The 27221-nt window shown below is 37.5% G+C and overlaps 2 protein-coding genes across 2 annotated transcripts; both read left to right on the top strand.

Moving 5' to 3' along the window:
• Positions 1-1431: 1431 nt before the first annotated feature.
• LOC144448029 (A disintegrin and metalloproteinase with thrombospondin motifs 16-like) lies at positions 1432-16727 on the top strand. Its single transcript, XM_078138178.1, has 20 exons — positions 1432-1521; positions 2481-2544; positions 3928-4068; positions 5676-5821; positions 6276-6429; positions 7072-7229; positions 8068-8151; positions 8463-8587; positions 9637-9780; positions 10437-10571; positions 11207-11357; positions 12406-12507; positions 13018-13169; positions 13543-13606; positions 14120-14228; positions 14401-14531; positions 15015-15135; positions 15628-15705; positions 16189-16351; positions 16640-16727. Exons 1-20 carry the CDS (start codon positions 1444-1446, stop codon positions 16725-16727), a joined length of 2388 nt encoding a protein of 795 aa, XP_077994304.1. The 5' UTR covers positions 1432-1443.
• A 3416-nt stretch (positions 16728-20143) lies between these two features.
• LOC144447932 (tolloid-like protein 1) lies at positions 20144-25156 on the top strand. Its single transcript, XM_078138034.1, has 5 exons — positions 20144-20211; positions 20762-20952; positions 21909-22074; positions 22607-22788; positions 24945-25156. Exons 1-5 carry the CDS (start codon positions 20154-20156, stop codon positions 25110-25112), a joined length of 765 nt encoding a protein of 254 aa, XP_077994160.1. The 5' UTR covers positions 20144-20153; the 3' UTR covers positions 25113-25156.
• Positions 25157-27221: the final 2065 nt, after the last annotated feature.

The following is a 27221-nucleotide window of genomic DNA, read 5'->3' on the forward strand; positions in this document are numbered from 1 at the left end:
TGCCATACGATTTTCTTAAATTTGAAACGTGTTCACTTTTGTTCACCGATCATTGCTCGCTAATCTAGTCTCTCATTCATGTTACCTAAGACTGACTGTGTACCCATGACATGATGCATTCGATTACAACCTTTTAATATCGGGGAAAGTAGATGTCGATGTATTTAGCAACATGTCTGTAGATTGTTTCTAGTAGTATGTGTTATATGTCAATATTGACAAATTCTCTCAGAATGTTAAGATGCGAGCAAACACCATCTTGAAAACGTGTCCCATTAAGAGTTGTCATTGTAACTGTGTATCGTAGTAATTCATCTTCATTTTGGGGAGGGGTGGACCTATGCGATTTAGTAGTATTTCTGAGCAACGCATATTGTCGAAGCATAGACGTTGGAAAGACACTCTCCTCAACGTCTATGGTCTAAGTACTAGGCATATAAACACACCATTGACGTATTTTGGGGTAGGAAGCCATCATGTTTTTAATGACTATAGGGAGACAGGCGTCTCCGAGGCATTACGTCATCAGTTTTGCAGTCATTGTATTGATTTGAGTCACATGGATTCCACACGTATTTAGCGAAAAACAATACAAAATCAGTGACGTAGGCAGATTTCAAAAGAATGCGTCATTGACTTCAGTGTAAAGAAGTGATGTTCCATGCTCGAGTTTTCTACACGCCTCAAAAGAAATAGAGTAATACGAAAGATATTCTCTGTTCATGTTCATTCAGTGTGCCTGGATAGAATGACAAATTCGTTATACAGCCACGTAACTCTCACACACAAGTTCCTCACTTGCTATCGTAAAATGTGTATTAGTTGTCGGTGGTCTGCAATTCCAACTCTCCCCTTGACATTGTTGCGATATGCGTGTTGAAAAACTGTCGCCAAAATTAAATTAAAGAGGAACGCACGACAGTACCATAGCTGTATTAACACGAGGATTTCATCGTGCTATTAGTATTATAATACCTTCTGAGATAATCCGACATATCCGTATGGGATACTCGCGAATCGTAAACACGTCACCTTTTCTTCTCCCTTCCTTCTCTTTCAGTTTAAATACGTCATCAGTCGTTTTTGTCACGCACAGACGTACTAGGATTATCTAATAACAGGGGGCTAAACGTACATGACCAAGTAAGTTCGCTTTCACAGACTGTGAAGCAACTTTTTCTAATCTTAGCACCCGGAATGTAATTTCACAGAATATATCCGGGTTGTACATTAATAATTATTAGCTATATAATTTTAAGCATCGGTATTTAAAAATAATAACTGATAATTAGACAAATATTCTCATTACAAATATGATAGTCGGAATGAGGACAGGGATGTGACAACCACCTGTCTGTTTTTGAATGGGGAGTGGACCCCCTGTCAGCGTTACTCCTCATAACACTATTTAAGGGCTGCAATTCATCAGTGACGTTAGACAATATGACGGGTCCCACTGTCCTAACGTTAATTGTGTGCTGTCTACTTTTCGTAATAACCAGCAGTCGAAGTATTGACAAGGTAAGCTCAATCGTGTAGACACATTAATTGCGCAACTCTCAAAGTTTTAGTCAATTGATAGATATACTGTAAATGTATACTAGGGATTTGTTAAATGACTCCATGTATATAGGTACCGTGTTAAACTTATTGCACAAACCAAGGAGATTACACCTCCATGCACAAACTCTGACCCGGAATCATTCCAAGGTGTATATGGCCACGGTATGTTTTACTTACTAGGCAAAATCGCTGGTCTATAACTAGAGATTATTTATACCATAGACAAAATTGGTGGAGGGTCTATGTTTATATCATACACTGTGTTAAGATTTAGACAGACAGATATATCATTGTTATGAGTAAGGTGGAGTGCGTGTGAATGTGTACTCGGCAGACACACAATGCTAGATTTTGACGTTGTTATGCAAAGTCTACCAATGTAAACTGCATACAAGGAGTTGACGCTTTTGCTCTTTGATTGTGGGTGGAGGGTCTATGGATTGTCCGAGTGATCTGTGACAAAGGGCTGGTGAAAATATTGACTTAATTGTACAACACCGCATTGAAATGTCGATAGCCTTTGCCACCGTTTTACGTAAACTCTCAGATTAGTGGTCTGAGGTAAACTGTACTGCACCCACAACTTGAGTTTCTTGTTCTGATCGCTTTCTCCTGATAGCTTCTGAACCAATGTGATATGGTGAATACGGCTCGGCTGTTTGATTTACACACAGTACCTGTATACATTAAAGTCCTTCCTACTTTACTTCTATATCTTACATGGACTGTGATTTACATTTAAGTCCTTTTCATGTTGTCGTATATTTGTTGTCATCGGCTGTTAGTATCCATGGACATTTAATCTCGAGTAGATGAATCACAGTCCATATCACGTGATAGAAGGACTGTGATTGGAGTAAACTTAACTACTAGTATTTCCTTGAAGCACTTAATCACGAAATGTTACTTTTTTGCAGGTCCACTTGTCAATGTCTGAACATGAATTGAAATATCACTTTGGAGTGACGTCACATGCTGATGGTAGGTGTATCGCCAGGGTACTATACAACATCGTTAGCATCTAATGACATCACGATCAAGTGCTGATTTTTTTTGTGACGTAGTTTTTTTTGTCACTGACTACGCATGCATGGTAACCTTCAGTCCAAACATGGATGCATTAATACATAATACATCCATGTAATGGGTCAAGCAACACAAAGAGGTATACAGCCATGACTACATTGGATAGTAGGTGCAAACGAGATAGGGTCGCAGCATTTACACATGAATGGGTCTACAAGACTAGATTTGTATGGTCAGTGAATAGTCCTCTGGTTATGATTGTCTATGTACGTAATTGCTAATAAATTACTAGGTTTGTACATTGTATATATCCTAAATGCCCCTATACACTGTATGCATCATGAGGTAGGGTATTCTCTATGAGATGTATGTATTGGAATCCATGGTTTCACACCAGAGTCTAGAGACGTGGACAGTGGCTATTCATGTCAAGCGTCGACCATAGCAATTGAACTCTACTCTAACGAGAGATGCATGTATACATACTTGCTAGTTTGACCTTAAAGTGGGTGGAGGGTCTATATGGTTTGACGATGGATGTATCACCGATGATCATTTATTCGCCAGAAAACAAAATTGACACATCAAGTGAGGAAAATGAATTAGCTAAGTGAACACATCGGCAATGAAAAAAATAACTGTAAACGTCTGGCTGGACCACAAAAATAGTTTGTTCAAAGTATTTGAGTTTGTGGCCCAAGTAAAATGTATACAGTGATATATATATATAACATAAAAACAACAAACAAAAAAATACACAAAAAAACAAAACACATGCATGAATATATACAAGGGGCAAACGAGGGCTTTTAACAATTTTTTTTTTCAAAACAATGTTGTTGGCATCATACCAACATGAGACTACATTGTTAGCTATAGATATACAGGACAGGGGCCTATAAACCATTCCGGGTTCATCACCAAAAAAAAACGGATGTTGATACGTCACTCTAGGCGCTATTTATAGATATGCCCACGATCAATCCGTCCCTCTACAAAACGAATGTAACTTTTATACGATTAGTATCTGTCGTTAAGAAATTTCCCAAATTTTCTCAGTATCAAAACATCTACTAATAATTGGTTGCCATCACTTCAAACAAGGATCTCTCCTAATACACCCATGCTCCAGTTCTCGTACAAACCTTAATTACCAGTAGTTAATCCGAGTGGCGACTTTTTGTAAATGAAGTTGTTTTAACGAGTTTATTAAATCTGTGATTTGAATAGTGTCTTACTAATTCACCATTTTAAAGTTAATTGTGTAGTAGTGTCTTCACAATCGGCTTAGCAATTTCTTTGGATTCAGTCTCTTTATTTTGGATAATTCTTTTACAGTTCCCGAGTATTACGTAACAAGTCCCAAAGAGCTAAAGTCAGACATTACCAAGCGATCAATTGGTATTCAAACCTTTGATGTACAATTCTCAGTGGATATATTTGGCGACTCACTCCAATTACAGCTGATGAAGAACATCGGTAAGTGACATTAAATTGATTAGAATGACGTCGCGACTTAAGATGACGTAACCTTCTGAACAATGAATCATTGTATTTAAGACCTTTCACCACATTCACAAATTTACATGTTTTTAGCGAAGAATTTCAAAAGGGTGTGTGAAGGTAAACAGAAGCCCTAAGATTGACGGTTCTCGATCTGTTCCATACTTGGTTAGTACTCGGTCACTTGGCTGATCGATCCAACTGACTTGGTGCTTTTAAAGCCCAGGTTGGATTATATAGACAGTATTGTCAACTCCTACTAAATTAGCTATCAGCCAAGATTCGTTTTCATTCAAATAAGTAGTGATAGTGTTAGAAGTGACTCAAGTAAAAAAGAGCTAACATTTTCAAATCTTTATCAATTGTCAAAGATAAGAATGAAAACGAAGAAGCTGTTGGTATGTGGCTGAAGCAGGACTTTGAATAAATGAATAAATATACCGCGGGGTGAGAATCACAAACTAGACATCCAAATAATTGGCATTTACATGTATATATATATATATATATATATATATATATATATATATATATATATATATATATATATATATATATATATATATATATATATATATATATTCACAAATATGGCAGTATTTATGACACATTTGCTACTTGTTGGGTCACCATGCCACATGATAGTTGAACTTATGAACGTAGGCATCAACGTTTGTCGGGAACGGTAAGATCACCGTTTACCAACTGACATATATATTTTACCTAGCTACTGTTGCTCTATAGGCCACTTTAAAGTCTCCTACTACGTTTGCAAATATTGGGATCTAAACTAGAGTTTCCTACAGACAGGGAACTATTTCATGTAGTGCGCCCTCCCCGATAGGTTTGTAGTCCAGTACGGTATAGTACTATTTTCCGGGTCAATCACATAATAACACATATCAGTGAGGGCAAAAACACAATGTAGTACCTGCCTGAGTGTTGATACACTTTACCTCAGACCACTTTTAGTGGACTGAGTTTTTACCAAACTTTTGATGATACCAAAGTCAAGTGTGAAGGGAGTATCAAAATTTTGGTAAAGGGTGCCAGCCGGAGGGCAGGTGTTACATTGTGATTTTGCCTGAGCGCACGTGTAATTGATTTTATTACACCGTACTCTCAATTGTCCAACCATTCACATGTCTACCCATCGTTCATCACCATTTGGACATGGCATTACGTGTAGGAGTCCGAGTGCCCTCACAGCTCATTTGAAATCATATTTATTCAAATTTCTGCAAGAATTAAACTCGCGTGTTTCACTTTAGTGATTTTGTCATCTCGAGCGCGCAACACGGGTAAACATAATTTTTGCAGAATAGATGTGCAACTGTCGAATACTAGTAACTCCAGCGGGTAATAATGCCGGGCAATAGTCTCTGCACGCGCGGATATATCACCGCGCGGGCAATATCTAAGGAAGGCCGTGTGATTCAATTCTGACCATGACAGCTTGTGTATGAATTTTGAGATGTATACACGTTAATTTTTTAAAAAGATGTTTGAAAATAACACCCGATTAGAAGTTTTTCTTCACACCAATAATCAGAATTTTCTTGACCCTGCGACATCTATTTCAGATCTCCTTGTGCCAAATTTTGTTGTCCAGCGTATCGGTGCCAATTACACATCAACATATTCGTTTCCGAGAGACCATTGCTGTTACCATGGTGATGTCAAGAACAATGAAGCATCGAACGTGGCCGTGTGTACTTGCGATGGATTGGTGAGTATCAGCAGACTAGAGAAGCCATCTTAGGTCTGACACAAGTTTTTTTGGTTTCAAATGTATACATAAACACAATACATACACTGATAGCGCATGCATATAAAGTGATATATTTAATCGCTGTGAAGACGAATCAAAATCATTGTCGGAAGAGACTGACTCAGAAGATTCAAATACAACACCATTTATCTGTGTTCAAAGTGAGATAATTTTGTGGGTACGTACACGCTATTGGTGTCTCTATTTTGATTGTGTAATTCGTACCAAAAAATGTGTATACCATCATAAAAATCATAAACCGAATTAAAACTCCATACTCTCTTGATTTTGGTAGTACCTCCACCATTGTTATAATGGGTGTTTTTTTGTTGGTTTGACTGTCTTTCTTTCTGTATTGCTCTTGTAAATTAAATTCTGGAGTTTAAAGTCCATGTTGTGATATTATCCCTAGAATGGCATCATCAAACACAACGGTGACGATTTCATGATTCAACCCCTTCACGAACACGATGGACAGCGCATGCGCCGCAGTGCTGGCAATGTACATATTGTAACGAAACGTAGTGTAGATGAAAACACGAATGTCTGCGGAACCAGAGATGTGGGTAGGTGAAGATTTATTATCAGATAACTGGACAGAAGTCAATTGAAGTCAATTCATGGCGTGACTCATGAGTAAAGCAGTAAATATACACCATGTCTTTGCTAATATTTGTATGGGTATTTTTTAGGGGGGAGTCTAGGAAAACCTTCATACCAAATTTAATGAAGTGTCTCGTGAGTAAAGAAGTAAACGTACACCATGATTTTGATAAAGTTATGAAACCATTGTAAAGGGGGTAGAGAGAATCTGACAAAATTTGCATATATTTACATACCCGCATACAATCATTTTGGTGAGGAGACTGGCAAATAACTTCGGAATTTTGAGTAGATGTTACATACTTGCCAATATTAACAAAGTCAGTGTTATACTTATCGCCAAACTCTGACAATAGTAACCCTCTTACGCTTCAACGATGCTTACGATTTCACCTTGCCACCATTCGTCTTCACAATATTACATCGTTTACTGAATCATCCCTCGAATATCAGAAGAGCGCCACCCAGCGAGAGAATTACATATGCAATTTAACTGCGAACGGATTTCTAGTACAAAACGCAAATTTGTTAACATGTATTACTGTGTAACTCAACAACTGCATTTGATAAAGCATACAATGTGTTTTTGTCCCCATACTATACAGCAAGATCGTCCCTCCAGGATAACGTTATACGCAACTTACAAGTTCGTCAAGACATCGATTCACCAAAACATATGGAGACCCTTGTTGTGACAGAAAAATCAATGCATGAATACCATGGAGATGCATTGGAACAATATATTCTGACATTGATGAATGTGGTAAGTTTATTCTACTCTAACAGTCAGTGATTAGTACAAATAGCTTCAAATATCTTTTTTCACACGTCGGTTGGTTTTCCTAAAAAGATGAAAGGGGGAATCAAGAAGGTATAACCACACGAGAAATATTTTATGATTCTGAATCAGTGCACAGATCTAGAATACAACAAATCATAAATGTTGCAATCGCGTTATTACAATTATATCTCTGTGGTTTGCTCAGCCTAGTAAATAACTATATTAATGTATCCAGTCAATTTATTCTACCTTTTCATCGTTGGAGGAGAGGAAAACGACGACCTTACATTTCCCAGTTATGATTGTAATAAGTTACTGTAAACATGGACTTTTTTCATTTTTTTCACTTATTTCCCTGGATAACTAAAACGCAAAAATAAAATATTGACTAAATGCCTTCTTGAATGTACATGAACACAATGTACCAGTCTGGTAATTAGTAGAAGTTAGTCTTTAAGAACTAGATGAAGACTGAAAAACTGTCTAATGACGAAAATATTTTGGTTTGCAGTATATAAGAATGAAAGGAAACCATGTACAATTCACACTATAGACTCTTTTTTTACATAATAAAGTGATATTTTCACAAAGATCCCTGGGGTATAACTCAGAATGCAAAGTTTCCATTGATAATTAGTGGGTGTATAGCAAGTACATCATATATGGATAAGCATATGTCCATTTATTTGATATATTCAACAAAATATAACTTCAGATTTGATTATTTACCATAGTGATAAATTATGATAAGTTTTTATTATCACTGAATTATGAAATATGACCACGACCTTGTATTTTATTTTATTTTATTCTCTCAAAGGTTGCTGGTCGATTCAAAGATGGCAGCCTTGGTGCAGATTTCACCGTTCATCTCGCGAGACTTATGATCCTCGAGACTTCACAAGTAAGTTCATATCCCTTAAGCTCTAGTATGCTTTTCTAACTAGAGGATTCGAATCGATTTAGGGAGCTAAGGTGGGTTCATTTCAGGTCGAAGTAAGCAAAAGGCAAAATCGTACATGATATATAGTATGATACATGTTGTGTCTGATTAGAAGATCTGGTACAAAAATGAGAATTATAACAATATTTAACAGTTTCTGGAACGAATAGATATTGCCAAATGCTTTCAAAAGACACACAGAACTAAGTTGAGTACATTTCATTTTTCTTTTTCTCTAACTGTTTTTGGCCATACATATTTTTGTTTTAAAGACCGACTTGGTGGTAACCACGGATTCAACCGCTACTTTGTCATCGTTTTGTTCCTGGCAACGAGGAGTTAATGTAGACGATGACACAGATCCGTTACACCATGACGAAGCTCTTCTGATTACCAGGTAGAACATCCTGTAAAACTCCAAATATGTTGAAATCTTAAAAAAAGGAGGGGTGGGGGATGACACCACTCCAGAACATAAAGACCATTTAAGTAATCATGATTTCGTGAGAGTCATTTAATAATTTTACAGCAGTAATTAAGTACAAACGTGGCTTAAATATTCGAATGGTTCTCACCTTAGTGGGCTTTTCAAGAGGTTTGAAAAAAATAAAGTTTCATGATTTTTGCATTGCTAATATTACAATCCAGAGGAAAGTGTTGAAACTTGTTCCTCGTCCACTGTTCACTTTAGGTTCTTGCCATGGAAAGGTAATTATAATTTCCATCAGGATGAACCATACATATACCCAAAGTAAAATACTGATTGAATTTAACACAATTTTGAAATAGCATTTCTTGCTAAATAGATAAAAATAAACATTAAATACATCTTTGGTTTTCTCAGTTGTAACTTATTTGTACATGATCACAAGTCATGCTAGGTTATTATAATAGAGCTTCAATAGACTATAATTAAGATGGGGCCATTCTGTTTGTGTGGAGAGTATTTTTTACTATGCATAGGTTTTCCGGACGACGTTCTCTGCAAACAAATATTAATTCAATATCTACATAAACCTTTGTTATGGTTTGTATGTAATATTAGCACCATGTTTGATGATTTCAGACGAACATGGATAACTACCGGTTCCTTTGGACATTGTTTTGTTTTTGTTTCGATAAACCTAATTAAAGAAGGGAGTGGACACCAAAAGAATCTTCATATACATGGTCAAATATAAGTAATATGACTGATACTGGATAAATTAATAGCAGCCATGTTATCAATTGGTTGAAGTTGAAAGCAATCCACAATACTGCATACACAAGCCCAATTGTTTGTTATGATTTCTTGTGGTGTACCACAACTTACCCTCCAATATACACCCCTTTTCCCTAATATGAAATGTACACTTTTTAGTTTACATTGGAACCCAACGGAAAAATATAAAAAAAGAGACGATGAAATGAAAGAGAGCGTACTAATCAATGTTCCTTCTTCGCCAGACATGATCTTCACTCCGAAGGAAACTCTGGTGTGATAGGGAAAGCCTACATTGGTGGTACCTGTAACCCTGGTCTGCAGTGTGCTATCAACGAAGACACTGGTTTTGGCACGGCCCTCACCATAACCCACGAGGTGGGACACAAGTAAGTATAGGAATAAATGAGATCATGCTTGTTCAAGACCATTTTTTATAGCTCTGCTAGACATTGTTCTTTACATCTCTTAACCTAATTGGACTTTTAAACATTTTTGATATCAGTTTTATATTGTGTAATTTGAAAATGTAACTTTGATGGTTCAATTGAGGGAACATGGACACATCTTTAATGCATAGGACATGAATTGTGAAGATTCCTGATAACGCATTGTTTGTATGAGAGTGCAAGTGCAAGTTTTATAACTAAAAGTTTGGACAGCGTAGTTCACAAATTACCGATTTTGAATTTTTCCCGAGATTTGTTACTTCTGTTTTCTGGTTGCATTTATAAATTTGCCCCTTACTTTGTGGCTTAAATGAAGACTCTTGATCCCCGTTTTGTATATATTTGTAGCCTTTCTGCTTATAACATGAATCCTCCGTTGTACACGTTTACCTATTACCTAGCAAAACATTCCCTAATACCCCATACCCGGGTTACATTTCTTGTATTGTATACCACACTGTCTGACGGCATTTCGTTTTTAGTAACTAAAGAATTGGTTGATTGACTAATTGATTATTGCATGTATCTACATTGAGAAGGAGGAAGGCGCCATCATCAAACTTACGTTCGTTTTTTTTACATCCCTTCGTTTTTAGTCTAGGCATAAACCATGATAACTATGGAAACAGTTGTCCAAACGGTGTTAATATTATGGCAACATCAAGCGTACAGGGTTCTGGTGCTTTTGAGTGGTCAACATGCAGTGCCCAGCAACTCGACGATTTTTTGAAGTAAGTCTATTAGCCTCTTTGTGTTTATTCACGTATTTTTATACCATAAACATTAAATAGCATGGAACAGAAAAATCTGCACTGCTACAAATCGTGCTGGTAGTATTATTATTTATACATTTTATCGTCCAACTCTTACTAATACCATTACCGTTAAATGTTTACATTTTCGTTTGGCGCACTAATAACTTATCGAAATATTGCTTCGTTTGTTTGAGCGAGCTATTTTCGGTGACCGGTTCTGCTAGAAAGATTAAGGTGTTACAATAACTGCAGTTTTTAATGTGAATTATTGACGTATCGGGTCATACAGTACAGCAATTTTTAAAAAAAATGTGCCAGAACTTCGTTATGTTTCAGTTTAAATGGTTTTTTTTACATTGCATATCTTCTACCCATATTATTCCACTTTACACTCGTCTTCTAATTATATCTAAGGCACTACAAACTATTTCATCCATTTCTCGGTGCCAGATTCAATACGAAGTTCTTTCCGTTATTTAGATACCAGTTCACGTTTTCACAAATCACACACCCATCTAGAGAGTTTTACTCACAAGGGCGCCGAAGAGAGGGTGGATAAGTCCTGTTCATTTGTTTCAAATTTTGTTCTCAATCTTTGTTTTTCTTAACAGCACTGTTGGTTCGTCTTGCCTTGATGACAACCCGTCAGCTAATGACGTTATCGACATTGATAGTGATTTCCATCCCGGGGAGATCTATTCTGCCGATCAGCAATGTAAATTAGCGTATGGAGGGGAGTCAGTTGCTTGTACCTTTAAAGTGGTGAGTTTTGGTTACATCATTACTCTTATCTAAATTTGTCACTATTTTGTATATGTAATACACGTGCGTTGAGGCAGCTGCGGTCAATGTAACTTAATTGGAGGAAAGAAATAGTGAATAATCAAATATGAAATCTCATGTTGAGCGGTGATTCCGTATGAGAAGTCGCCATGATGTTTTGCGTATTTTCCTCACCGCCTGCATTCGATGTCAAATGTTATAAACGTGCAATCATAACAGGACCACATGCCGAATGAGTGTCAGTGCTAGTGAGGGTACTCGAGGGTATTTGCATGCTGACAATATTGTTTTTTTATTGCACTTTCATTCGCTATCATGCTCATGGAAGTATGGCCACATAGAACACTGTGAACACTCGTGCAAACAGCCAAAGTACACCGCACCTTCACTCAAATGTCATGGGGCGCTGTCATATGTAAATTTGCCATACTATACCTTGTTCCATTCTCTGATAGAACTAAGGTGAATGTATACTACAGTAACCTACCTGCAAATAGAATTTTAATTAATTTAGTTAGCAGATAGCATCTTAATTAATTTAGTACTATTTCAGAATGCAACCATTTATAAATAACCCACAAGGACCACAATCCTTTCCAACACCTTCATTAAAAATTGTCTCCTACTGTGATCAGAAATTCGGTGTTACATAACAGCTGATGTAATTAAGGTTGACAGAAAGGCCAAATTTGTACGCACACATTGTAATGATTCTTCTGAGATGCAACAGAAAGTACATGTATTAAATTTACTGTTATAACTTTTGTTTGTTGTACCTTGTCATGTCTAGTTAAATGTTTCTTATTTGTGATAGTTCCTATGGCAACCTGGAATGTTGTATATATACACCTACAAGTACATGTATGTTTGTTAGTCACTAAGGGATACAAACTCGACTAGCTTTGCTATTTCTTGATCCATTTTTGCCATGTATTCTGTAGATGTATCTATTTTGAGGTTAATTTGTATTATTATATTGGTGAATATACATTACTATTATCATTATTATTACATTTTATTTCAACAGGATGTTTGCGAGGCATTGTGGTGTCAAGCAAGTGCGACATCTGGAGGTTGTAGTACACAATACACTCCCAAAATGGATGGAACAGAGTGTGGCACTGGAATGGTAAGGAAGTGATCAGTCGTGTGATGTTTTTTAGCTAATATCATAAAAATGTGTTTTATTTGTGATAGTTCCTATGGCAATTTGTAATGTTGTATATACACACCTACAAGTACTAGTTTGGTTGTTAGTCACTAAGGGGATACACGCTTGACTAACTTTGCTATTTCTTGATCCTTTTTGCCATACACTCTGTTTATCAGTTCTGCTGAAAGATGCATATTTGGTGTGGCTGTGCTGGATGTAGAGTTGTGCATGATGTGCATATCATTCCAAGGATTTGGAGACTGCTCAAAGTTTGAAAATACACCTACCACAAATAATGCTACAACAAATAATACAGGAATGATATTTTCCAGTATTTCCATTCATTCATTTTATGTAGCAGCTGCAGTATGGATAAGAAATTAGTTTTTTTGTAGGTTTTAATGAATATAACAATGTTACTGTGTTTTTCTACTTGAAAAACAAATTCTTATATTGTTTTCATTCTTTGAATGTAATCACACTTAGTGGTGCATGCGTGCAACATGTGTAGAGTATGGTGATGAAGGTCCAGACGCAATCGACGGTGGTTTTTCTGCTTGGGATACCACGTGGTCGGAGTGTTCAAGAACGTGTGGGGGCGGTGTTGCCATCAAGAGAAGATATTGTACTAACCCAGAGTGAGTTATAAATTTAACATTTTCTGAATGTCACGGGGTGCATTCTATTAACTGGTTTGTGTGAGTAATATTTTAAAAAGAATAAATAAACTTGATTGTTATTTATTGTACTCAGTTTGTAAAACAGAACATCATGATGGTAAATTATATTTTGAAAAGTTATCTCACGTAATCTTTTTTTTTTTTAAATTCATGATAAAAAATAGCATACCTGTTTAGTCTTGAAGGGATTACGATACAAAACTGTTTCAGCTATCTTAGCTGTCATTTTGGGTTTGCGAATTTTCGCATATAAACATGGGAGTGTCAGAAAATGTCTGATCATAGTAAAGAGTTAAGCCAAAATCTCACCATTCTCTTATTTTCTCAACAGACCGATGTTTGGAGGAGCACCATGTAGTGGACCTGATGCACAATACCAACTTTGTAATACGGAGGTGGGTTACTAGTCTGTATTCAGACGCGGATTATGTGTTGTCGTATTCCTGGTTAAAAAGGCCCCTGAAATGTTATTTTATTTATTGCTAATCGGGTGTGCATATGTAACCTATAACATGCAGTAAATAATATAATTCAGATGCAATCTACCGGTACACGTATACACATAGTACAGCAAAGTTCCATGTAGGCCTATATTTTTCAACTCATCATCTAGTATAATTGTATTTAGAGTTACTAAGAAGTCATGACAGTTGTTGGCAGCCTTCCATTCGTTATTATTACATACCTCCCCAATTCACTAATAAATATATTACATATGTTTGTTACATTTGGTGTCTGTGAGACTCTCCTACTTGAAACGTTGTGTATGTAAGCCTCAATACGTTGGCATTGAAGGTAGTTTGAAGGACTAATCTTATCAAATCAGACAGCTTTGTACACCAATCCAATGAAAGCTGTTGCATTTCTGTTGACGTTGTAGTTATGTAATTGTTTTCTTTCTACAATAGGACTGTTCAGCTTCACAGGCTGACTTCATCGCACAACAATGCGCACAGTTTGATTCGCAACCATTCAATGGCGCCCTCTACACGTGGGTACCGTACTATAACGTTGGTGGTAAGTCACTTTACATATATATATATATATATAGTAATGTCACTACTACAGTACGACTATATATATCTCCACCTATTCATTCATTCGTTCATTCTATCATATACACACTCCTATTAATCCTTTTAAAGTGACAATTGCCCTCATTAGTGTTTACAATGTTGAACCATTCCAGAGGACGATCTCTGTCGCCTGCCATGTTATGCAGAAAGTGGAAACTTCTACGTGTATTACAATCAGATGGTAGACGGCAGTCGGTGTTCATTTGGTGTGAATCAGAAAGTATGCATTGACCAATCTTGTGAGGTATGTTTTATCATTTTCTGCTTATCTGCATATTTATTCATTGTAGTAAGGGTATATGCGCAATGAACTGATAACAGTTAATATGTCACACGCAGATAGTAAAGTCCGAAGCCACGCTTTCGTCCCATATCTCTGTTTTTAGACTTATTTGCTTAAAAAAGTATGTATAATCACTTCTCTGTAGTTGACCTTTAACCTAGTGGATACCAGTTGTACAGTTATTTTGCGAAGTATGGTAACGCTTCTGTGTAGCGCAAAATAAGATACAGTAATCAATGTTGCCATTCTTCCTCGATTATCCAGACTCACACACTACCACTAGGCCACCCTGCAGATGTAATGCCCGCCCTCAGCGGCGAGAGTCTGGATAAACCGATACTAGCCTTTCTCATCTATATAGTATTGATTTTTGACCCAGATAGCCATGACATAGTAGATAGTAACATATAAGTTCTTTGTTCTACATTGATTTCTTATAAACAGAGTTTTGGATGTGATAATGTGCATAATTCCGAAGCTATTTTAGACCGTTGCGGTGTTTGCGATGGGGATGGCGACACGTGTGAAATTGTATCCGGATCATACAGCGACGGGACGACACAACGTGAGTAAGCCTATATGGTATCAATTGAACACTGGTACATTGCGGCCATGGGAACAAAATGTACAGAAATAATTGAAAAAATTATGTTGTTTCAGTTTTGCTTCTGCTTTTCATAATTGTATGAACAATAGCAACTGGGCCAACTACGATTCATGTATTTAATATTTTCGAGCAAAGGTGCACGTATTATTGCTTAGATTGCCGTTTTCTTAGGAAAATATCATACGAATCCTGCTGCTACAAATGTATCAATCTCTATACTACGTAGAAATATTTTCCTTATATGTAGGAATATACAGTCAAAAGGTTGTTATATTTTGTCTGTAGGCCAGGAAAACAACAATAATTTAATCTAAGAAATATTACACGCCCCTATGTTTTCGAAGTGTTTCAAAGTTGTGAACTCTTGAAAAAAACCATCCCAGCCATTTTCTCTTAATTCACTATACTCTCCTAAATGTCAATGTTCTTTTATCTTGTTTTCTCTCGCAGAGTATTCAACAGTTGTAACGATACCTGTTGGTGCTACTTCTGTGACCGTTACGGAATCAAATTACTGGTGTCACTTGGGTAAGTAGTGTGAAATATATCACACGCATGCGCAAGCAAAGTTATATTGAATGCTTTAAACATTCGAACGAAACAAAGTGTTGTAGTTCTATAGCCACCAATGAATTCTTCATATTCAGTGGGGAAATACTAATGACATAATGGATTTGTCAGTTTTTGTCTTCAACTTCAACTTTGCCATACTCTGTCTGTCTGTCTGTCTGTCTGTCTGTCTGTCTGTCTGTCTGTCTGTCTGTCTGTCTGTCTGTCTCTCACTCTCTGTCTGTCTGTCTGTCTGTCTCTGTCTGTCTCTGTCTGTCTATCTGTCTGTGTCTTTCTCTCTCTCTCTCTCTCTCTCTCTCTCTCTCTCTCTCTCTCTCTCTCAAAGCTGCAAAATAGGACAGGGAAATAGAAAACCACCAATGTCACAATAACGTGCAAATTGGAACACATCTTATGAATGCATATCTATTCATCTGGCGTTGTATTCTTCTCCTTTTACAGCTGTAAAAGTTGATGGCAACTATGTCATCAGCGGAGACGGAAACAGAGCTTCTACAGGACAATATTCTCACAATGGCAATACAATGGAATTACAAAGTACTGGTCAACTTGAAACTCTCACGGTTGGGGGTCCACTGACATTTGAGATAGAATTACTGGTACGGTAAACAATTTAATTGAATCGCATATTAACAATAATACGCGGAATTCTGTAAAAAAAAAAACATCTCACGGTGATGGTGTTCCACGTCACAGTGTTTATAGTAATACTCGTATAGTGTATGCGCATCTTCAGATTAAGTTTAAAAAGTAGCGATATATTCAGATATGATATTTGGAAAGAAAGAGTGATACTAGAGATTTATGGCATATGGTGTCTAGTTTTAAACACCCCATATAGTGTGAATAGTTTTATAATTACATTTGTTCTGCATGTTATCTTATTCCATAGGTATATCGTCAGTATAGCAGCACTCAGTACTCAGGAGTCGACCCTGACCTCTACTATGAATATTATATCCCAACATCTGGGCAAGTAACATCAACACCTGTCACTTTCAGTTGGTCTATCGTACAAGGGGCCTGTAGTACTACATGTGGAACTGGTAAGTTAAGTGCGATTACATAACATAACGTACTATGCAGGGTAGCTATCTTGGGGTACTTCACACTCTCGGTCATTCACCTGCCATACTTACAGCTGCCGACATCAGACCGTGGACAAACGGAAACTGTAACAAACAGGGAAAGTAAACATATAAAGTGGAATAATAACACTTGGTTCAGCATGTTGGAATAGCAGAGATTTGTATTACATACACACCAAGGGTTGGTGAGAACAGTTTTATGAAAACGATACGCCAGGGGAACTAGAAATTTGTTTGTGAACATAAGTGGCAATAAAACAGTTCTTATCGAATGATGGAATGTAATACAAGTCTCCGTACTTCCAACATACTGTGCCAAGTGTTTTTAATCCAATTCACAGGTTCAATTTTCCCAGTTTGTAACATGGTCCGTTCATCCACGGTCTGATGTCGGCAGTTGTAACTGAGATTCTTCATAGAACAAATTTCAATGCATGCAATAATATCGTGATATTGCTTGGCAATGACGTTTGCATCTGAAGTTATTAAGCTGGCATTAATATTATCAAAATGTTTTGCTTCAAAGTGACCTTTACACAAAATCAGCAAAATAATATTACTGACCTTAGGGAGATATGTCTATAGCTAATATTATTTCGATATCCAGGTACCAAGCAAAATGTCGTCGTATGTCTGAGGGATGATGATGATACTCAAGTAGATGTATTATACTGTGACGGAAACACAAGACCTACTGACCCACAGCCTGTAACTTGTAACCTCCAGGACTGCACACCATAGTAAGTAAACATACTACGTGTCACGCATAATGTACAGCTTCAACCCAATGTAAATTGAAGACATATCCATTCCGTAATAGGGAATGGCATATCCAACTTACCTGACACATTAATTAGTCATTTTGTCTTTTCAAAATTTCTACCACACCACACTCTCTGGTAGTGTGTGTTGTGTAATAGAGATTGATTTGATTAATAATTCGACCAGAAAAATGCAGTATAAAAGTTTCACAAATGCATTCCAGTGCACATCTACTTCACAAGTGCAATTTTATCATTTTAATTGGCAAACCAGCTCACATTTTGAACAGCATTTTCTATATTTGATTGGCATGACAACAGTTTTCAATCACTGATAGTAGACCAATCACATTGTATTATAGCAATATTAGTGTACACAATTTACATCACGTGATCAGATAAGGTAAAATTCAAAGGGATTTGTGTTACAAGCTGACTAGTGATTTTGCATTGATTGACTGATACATCAGCTCCTTACAACGTGCTCCCCTAAACTCCTAAGATAGAATGCTCTGTTTGGATTCATTTTCGACAACATATTGTTAGTTTATGAATGTTAACATGGACATTTCTTCATATTGCCCCCTTGAACAATAACCCTCAATTTCGCTGTCGATGGGAAGGTACACATAAAATATATTGTGTTGCACACCCACATACAAATTAAGTGTATTCTGATATATTACAGTTGGTTAATTGGCGCATGGGGTGATTGTGACGTAGCTTGTGGTGGTGGTAGTAGACAAAGACAAGTGGCATGTGTTGTTGAAACAGAGCCTTTAGTACAAGAAGTGGTTGATGACAGTAACTGTGAAGATGACAAACCATCCACGGAAGAAGATTGTAACACCGAATCCTGTCCACCGAACTGGTCTGCTGGGCAGTGGTCCGAGGTAGGCGGAATGCGATAATAGATTAAATTTGAAAGCTTATAGATGGGTAATATGACAAGATATTGGTTATACAATACAAACTCCAGAAACAGGTTTTGAAATCGAAATGTGTTAGTTCATCAGAGGTTACTAGTATACTTGCCCATTGGCATAGGATCTCGTGTAGTGTGTGTTCTTTTATTGGCGCTGCTAAAATATGTTATTTCTTTGAAATCTTAGTGTCCAGTCACATGTGGCATCGGCCAGATAACACGAACAGTCGTCTGCGTTGCGGCCAACGACCCTAGTCAGACTGTCTCTGACGATGAATGTGATATCACTTCGAAGCCAACAACGTCTTCAAGCTGTGAGAGGGGAGAGTGTCCTGCTCCAGGTACAGTGATTGTTTTAAACATATTTTCTTTTCTGATTGTTTATTAACTGAAAGTTTGTATATTCAACATATCCCATAACATGTTCTTTGTAAACATGTTATATAGCGTATGTGAATCTCAAGCGATAAAAAAATCCAAATACATAAAGAAAATGTTTGGAAAAAGTTAATAATTAGATCCCAAGCTTAGGGATGTTTTAATAAACTTGTACCCTTATAATAATTAACTTTTTTCTATTCATTTTAAAGCACGTAGAATTTACTTTAATTATTCACCATAAACAGTTCTGTATGAACAATTGGTGATTACTAATGTTCCACGCAATACCAACACTAAAGAACACTTTAGAGTTCACAAATCACATAGAATGTTGCATTCCAAGCACATTGTCTGGAAATGTAGAATTCTATATTAAATAAATAATAACTTGTCCCTCTCGATATTTTTACATTCTAGTTTGTGATGCCACGTTAACAGAGGATGCTGGGATATTGTCATCACCAAATTATCCAGAGTTGTATCCTGCTAGCACAGACTGTACTATACAGATAACTGTCAGTCAGGGCAGCACCATTCGAATTACATTCACTGACTTTAATGTTGAAGACAGTAGTGATTGTGGTTACGATTATGTCAAGGTAAGTTTTCCCCTTATTGGAAAGTTTTCAAATATTTGTTTTCAATCCCTTGATATTTCTGTCAACTTAGCCGTGTACAAGGGTTCCTTTCCAGTAAAACCGAACAAAATGTTGGTGCTTATCGTTTTCAATGTGCATAACAACTGAGTAGATTTATTGTCCTACCCAAATAAGCACAGTTTTTAGTTGATTACATGCACTATATCTTTACTAAATTAAAGGTATAATCACATTGAGTATTCAGATAACGGGTAATCCCAATAAACATTACATCGGAATAAAATTACAAATGTCGTCATAACAGCTTCATTTGATCACTTTTGCAATGTACGGTATATACAGTGTAGGACAGGTCACATCATCACATACATAAAGAGGTTAAAACATACCTACCCACGTGCCCACCTACCTACCTACCTGTACCTACCTACCTACATACATACATACATACATACATACATACATACATACAAGTACTGCATGGTGTAAACATGTTATTTATACAACATATTCTGTTCTTTGTCCATAGATTTCCGAGACAGTAGATGGTACTACATCAACGAATACATATTGCGGTAATCAGAATGAGTTCTTTTGGGAATCCACAGGCAATTCTGTCACAGTCATCTTTCATAGCGATGGATCGCAGGGAATGACTGGATTTCATGCCGAGTATGAGGTCATTAGTGAAGAGCCTAGCGAAGCTCCTGGTATGTATGGGTTAATTAGCAGATATATCTATAGAATTATCATATTTTTGTTTTGTATCAACAACAACTGGCTCTCCTGGACAATTTGTTTGAAAACTGATATATCTGAACTACTGAAAACCTTGTCACATGAAATTTTGTCCGTGGTTTTTCTGGGACTGTCCTGGTCATGGAAGTACATGTATGCGAACAACTCCAGAATGCGATTTCAGAGGAAAGGAAGACATCATATAACATTATATACTACATTGTTGTATAGTGTAGTACAGTGGAGTGTGGTGTAGTGTAGTGTAGTGTAGTGTAGTGTAGTGTAGTGTAGTGTAGTGCGGTGCGGTAAAGTATAGTGTAGTGTAAGCTTAGTGTAGTGTATTGCAGTGCAGTGGAGGGTAGTGTAGTGTAGTGTAGTGAAGTGTAGAATAGAGTAGCACAGAGCATTGTATAGCTTTAAATGCAAGTCACATGAAAGGAGTCAAATGGCATATCAACACCTTTGTTCCTATTACCCTTCCGTATAGCCTGTGCTCATTTCATAATTACCTCTGATTTGTAGGATGTACCGGTGAAAAGCTGATCCTGACTGATGCCCGAGGTGAAGTGACGTCACCCCATCACCCTAACAACTACCCTGATAGTCAGGACTGTGAATATGAAATACGGGTTGAGGCTGGTAAACGAATATACTTGATATTCAGAACATTGGAACTCGAAGATTCTACAGACTGTGCTAAAGATTACTTAGAAGTAAGTTAAACAGCCTACGGTCATAGTGCTTGTGACTGTATGTATTAATTTGCCCGTACTGTTGTATCATGGAACTTCACTGAAAACTGCTGTACCCGCTAACTTGAATTTGGACATAACCGTCTTCGCCATAGCCTGTCTTCTGAGATAATCTGATCTGTGACTCAGAAAACTCTCGTAACTATCTGCTTGTTATAATATGTTTGATCTATCGGAGACACTGATCAGCGCAGTAGACAGTCGGCCAATTTTCTTTTGAAGAAATATTTGATGGCAATATATACTGCCTTGTACACAAAATTACTGTGTGTTAAAATATCATTATGCAAGGCGATGTGTTTTTACACGTCAGGTGGTAGAACTTCTGTTCTTTTGATACAGATTGGCGCATATATGATGACGTGACTTTTTTAAAGAGTAAACTGTTGCATGTCAAATATGAAGGACTTTGTCAACAAACAAAACATTCATGATCGTAATCCCAAACACTACGAGTCCATATCTACCCACCTACCTACTTACCTGCCTACCCACCCACCTATCTACCTAACTACCAACCAATCAACCGACCAATCAGCCTACCTACCTACCTACCTACCTACCTACCCACCTACCTACCTACCTACCTACCTACCTACCCACCCAGGTACCCAATTACACACAGGCAGACAGAGAGACAGACAGAGAGACAGACAGACACACACAGAGACACACACACACACACACACACACACATATTTACTGCTATATCATCACATTGGAATGGTAGTTTATAACCATTGTTACCAGTTGAAACTAATTCGAATTCAAAATGGATACAAATGTTTGCACAATTCACCATGTAACATTGTTTGTCATATTTCAGGAAAATAATTTATACCTATAGCTATGCTGTGTGATTGACAGGTGAATAGAGACTTGACAACGACTGCAATAAATATATTTTCATTTAACAGATCTTCGACCCTTTTAATGACAAGTCAAGAAAACTGTGTGGGAGCATTACTGATATGAAGTACAAGACCAGTGGAAGTCGAGTAATTCTTCGTTTCCATACCGACAGCTCTGGATCCGCCAGTGGTTACAAATTAGTGTATCGTACAATTAATAAAAAGATTCGAGGTAAAGGAAATTATTGTATTCTTCTTATCAACATTCAGGCACTTTAGGACTTTTCGTACGTTGTATACACTTTTCACGTACGTACGAAAGACACCGTGACTCTCCATGTGCATTCTATTATGTGATACGCTCTCTTTAAATGAACACCAACCTCTTATTTTTAGCATTCGCAATGTTCAATTAGTCGGGCTATACCTACTGCTGTTTCTTGACTTTCCTTTTACACTTCTCCCTCTTTGTTACCATAGTAATAATGACAGATGATGACTGCTCTCAAACTACCTCAATTGTTTTTCCAAATTTTAAGTAAGCGTGGGTTCCACGTCATGCGAAAATCTGGAGACAATCGGATTGGTAGAACCTGACAGTGCACTAATTTTTGAATGGTAGGCATTAAGAGTGCATATGATTGTGATTGGTACCTACAGACGTATATCTAATATTAATGTATATTTTATAATATAACCACTTCTGCTGGTGTTACACGGTCATCAAGACATATGACTGCAAACTCCCATTTTGTTTAATCCAGGTTGCCATGGCATTGTTAACACATCTCCAGCAACACTCGGTGCAGATAACTATCCAAACAGATATAGGAATCGTAAGAACTGTTTGCAGGAGATCAACGCCCCTGCTGGCCAAGTCATTAAAATTAGCTTCGAATACATCAGAATACAGAACTCCAACAACTGCTGGAAAGACTATCTGAAGGTAAATTGTTAACGTTTTTAAAATTATATCCTACATTTGGGAAAAAAAATCATTGAGAAATTTCGGTAGAAATGTGAGTCTTGATATTTCCATATATTTAAAAAGTACAGACAGACAGACAAAGACAAACTGACAGACATGCAGGAAGGCAGACAGACACAGATACAGACGAATGAATAGACAGGTGGACATAGAATGACCGACAAACCGATCGACAGACAGACAGACAGACAGACAGACAGACACAGACATACATACATACATACATACATACATACATACATACATACATACATACATACATACATACATACAGAGACAGGCAGACAGACAGACAGGGACGAACAGACGGATGCACTGACAGACTTAGACAAACAGGCAGGTAAATGGCTAGTCTTGCTGCTAGACGTTCGGGCTTTCTTTCGATGCTACAACTATAAGCGAACGAAGTTCGCATGTGAGGGCCTGCCGGATGTTCCATCCTCGATAGCGTTGTTCGGCTGTGTGTCGTATTTTATCGGAAGAACATCCGAGGGCTAGCTGATAGACTAGTAAATGGCTAGGTAGACAGATAGATAGACAGATAAACAGAGACATACATACATACATGCATGCATGCATGCATACATACATACATACATACATACATACATACATACATACATACAGACAGACAGACAGACAGACAGACAGACAGACGTGCAGACAGGCATATAGTCTATCTGCTAGACCTCGGATGTTCTTCCGATGCACTTTACGACACACGACCGAACATCGCTATCGAGGATGGAACATCCATGTTCATGCAAGCCCTCACTGCGAACTTCGTTCGCTTATCGTATCGGAAGAAAGCCCGAACGTCTAGCAGCAAGACTAACAGACATACATACAGACAGACAGACAGAGACATACATGCATACATCCATACAGACAGACAGACAGATAGATAGATAGATAGACAGACAGACAGACAGACAGACAGACAGACAGACAGAGACAGACATACAGACAGGCAGATAGACAGCGACAAACATATAGAGGGATAGTTGAATAAATATATAGCCCAGTTTATCTAACATCTTGATAGTCTATCTGCTAGACCTCGGATGTTCTTCCGATAAAATACGACACACGACCGAACATAATATTGCTTTCGAGGATGGAACGGGCAAGCCCTCACTGCGAACTTCGTTCGCTTATAGTATCGAAGGAAAGCCCGAACAAGCAGCTAGCAGCAAGACTAGCATCTTGATAAGTTAACCTATTTGCTTTCTTTTGGTTTACTTTTGTGATTACAACACATGACTAAACTCTGAGTTTCATGACTCGTCATTGTCAGTAATGTCATCTTTACATGACATTATATTGGTATATAAGTGTAAACGTGGGTGTACTGTGTTTGTTTGTTTGTTTGTCTGTGAGCGAGGGATTCTATGGAGACTAATTCTCGACTTCTCCTAGCCAGGGGATCTTGGTACACTCGAAAGACAGTTGCATGCATGCAGCGGAGAATCATTTAAGTTACACTGATTTACAACATCAACATGTAACATACACAGTACTAAATACTGTGTTTGCCGTCCTTGAATTTCCCCAAAACAAACCAGGCAAACAGGGGGAAAAACAAAGACCGGAGAAAACCCCCCATAATGCTAACATGTCATGTAAAATTCACTTCTCTGTTGCTTTATTTTCTGTTTGTACCTTTTAAAATCAACTACACTGGTGAAATATAAATGTCAAAATTCAAAGCTTGATTGTCTTAAACAACTATTTACTAGATATATGTATAGTTATTCTGAAAATATCTGACAACCTGTATTTGCAGTTACAAGAACGGTATGATATACGGCCTTCATCGGAAATTTTGAGCAAATGAACTGTGTTTGTCTTTTCAAAATCTGCCACAAACTTACCAGCACGCTGGCGACAAAGAAAGAATTTAACTGGTGGGGCGAATACAGACGTACAGAATACCACTGCCGTATTTGTCATTATATGTTATGAGTGGTGCATGCTGGTTGTCTTCTTTAATGTGTAGCGTTTTTACTATTTTTTGAGGATACATCATACGACGTTCTCTCTATGTTTCGAACTGTGGAATATTTTGAACAATGTTCGACTGATTGTGTTATGCTTCTCCTTCTTGTCCCCAGGTTAAAGATTTCCAAGATGATGGATCGGTTGCTGAGGTCACTTATTGCGGTGATTATGAAGCATTTGAATGGGTTTCTACTACCAACCTGGTTGTGCTTAAATTCCATAGCAACGGTAGTGTAAGAGATGATGGCTACGTCGCTAACATACAGTTTGCCAATCAGTGACCTCTCTGACGCATGACCTCACAGGACGAATGACGTCATGTTTGAACGCCTCGACCTCGTTGTAATCATTTATGTAGTGAAACTTATCTCTACTTTTTTAATTTGTGTATTTCATAATTTTTTTAAATTTGTCCTACATTTTGTACAATTTATATCGAATATGTCATTTTAATAAGATGTAACTGCAAGAAATAATTTGAGTGTTTATGTAACTATGTATGTATGTATGTATGTATGTGTGTGTGCGTGCGTGTCTGTGTGTGTATGTATGTATGTACAATGTATGTATGTATGTATGTATGTATGTATGTATGTATGTGTGTATGTATGTATGTAGATAGACAGACAGACACAAACAAACAAACAAACAAACAAACAAACAAACAAATACGAAACAATCAGCTGGGTGTAACACCTCGTTCATTCGCATCATCATTTCTGGCAGGTAATAATGACAAACAAGATGAAATTTCGGTCGTACCCAGATCTTTTTCAAGCGCATACATACAACGAACATGCACGGCTACACTAACAATATGTCCTGGAGAGCAAAACATACTTTCTCAGAATTTGTTTACACTGATACACCAGCTCTGAGACACTAATCCATAACTCAAGTGTGCATCTAATGAATAATGATATCAGTAAAAACCCACGAATGCCACGATGCTGTTAAATTTTCCGTTCCTGTAAAATACATTATCAATCTCTCATTACGTCTAAATACGCATCTCAGAGAAAAAATAAAACAGTCACTCATATCAAGAAACATCTCTTTCAATACGTTTGTCAGGATTTTCGGAGATTTGAGAGATTTAATCTCGAATGACTAGCTAGGGTTTCAATTTCTAATACTCCCAAATTAGCTATCTTATTATTGGAGCCGCATAACGATCATATGGCATTATTCTTTTGTTTTCGACGAACTTTTTTGTATCACTGCCAGAAAACTGTCTTTCACTGATTTCACACCTTTTTGTTTTAATCCCAATCCAAAGTAGACATTAACGAAACCATATTTTGCCCGATCAATGACCTTATATTAACTTTACACAGAGTCGGACGGTTTGCGATCGGTTGACCGGCCGATCGCGAGTTGACAAAAAGTCAAAGCAAGCGTACACGTGCTTCGTGTCTGGTAAGCAAACGTACACGGTTGAACCTGAAACCATGTCCATATAGTAAACAAAGTAATGAATACAACTTTCAAAGTATACGTTTGGTTCCGATCCTTGTACACACACATCTACACGATTGCATAAACAATCTCACTGCTTCGTGGCGTTGCGTTGATTCTGTCGGAACTCCAGTACCGATTTCGGGATCATACGACTTTCTTTCAAATCACGATGTATTTTTAGGAACACGCTGAATACCTGCGGAAGAAAGCGTGTTTTGTTAAGATTCTGTGACGTGACTGACGTCCTGAGTCATCGCGTACCTAGATGCGATTGTGTGTACAGTTGTGCTGACAGAAACCCGTGACGTCATAGCCGGTAACCGAAAACGGCGTTTATAGAATTACTGAAAGTGTACATCTTGTTTTAACGAGAATAGAGTCAAGTAACGGAACTACTCGATCGGGTGATGTATTAGGTAGTGGTAACCAGAGCTTGCGATTGTTCTTATCATTTTGTAAACTTCAATAGACCCGCACTTCGTTCTACGTGCGATACCTGTTGATAAGTGTGTATATATAATGAGTGTTTTCATGACATGGCCATTCCATTCGTAAGCCGTCTATCAGTAAACACAGCTTCGAATTCGTGTCCACATTTTGGAACTACAGCAGGGAAATTAGTCCGTGGTTTAGAAGACTGTACGCAATGAAAATGGTGAAGCAAAAGATGTCGACGAATGGAGTGACTTACACAAATATTCTTGACCTTGAGTCATCTGACCTTGCGCCAACGACCACTACAAATGGTCGTTCGACGTCTCTACCGCGTGTAAGACCAGATACAGCTCCTGCAATTACTTTGTCGTCAAGTCCACAAATAGTGCGAAGACGTTCAACTACCAACAAACAGCTCAGTTCTTCAAACATATCTCTCTCACCGAAGTACTCTCCCGGAAATTCACCACTCTCAAGCCCACGAGTTGGACGGA

This window comes from Glandiceps talaboti, chromosome 17 (genome assembly GCF_964340395.1).
Source record: "Glandiceps talaboti chromosome 17, keGlaTala1.1, whole genome shotgun sequence".
Lineage (NCBI taxonomy): Eukaryota > Metazoa > Hemichordata > Enteropneusta > Spengelidae > Glandiceps > Glandiceps talaboti.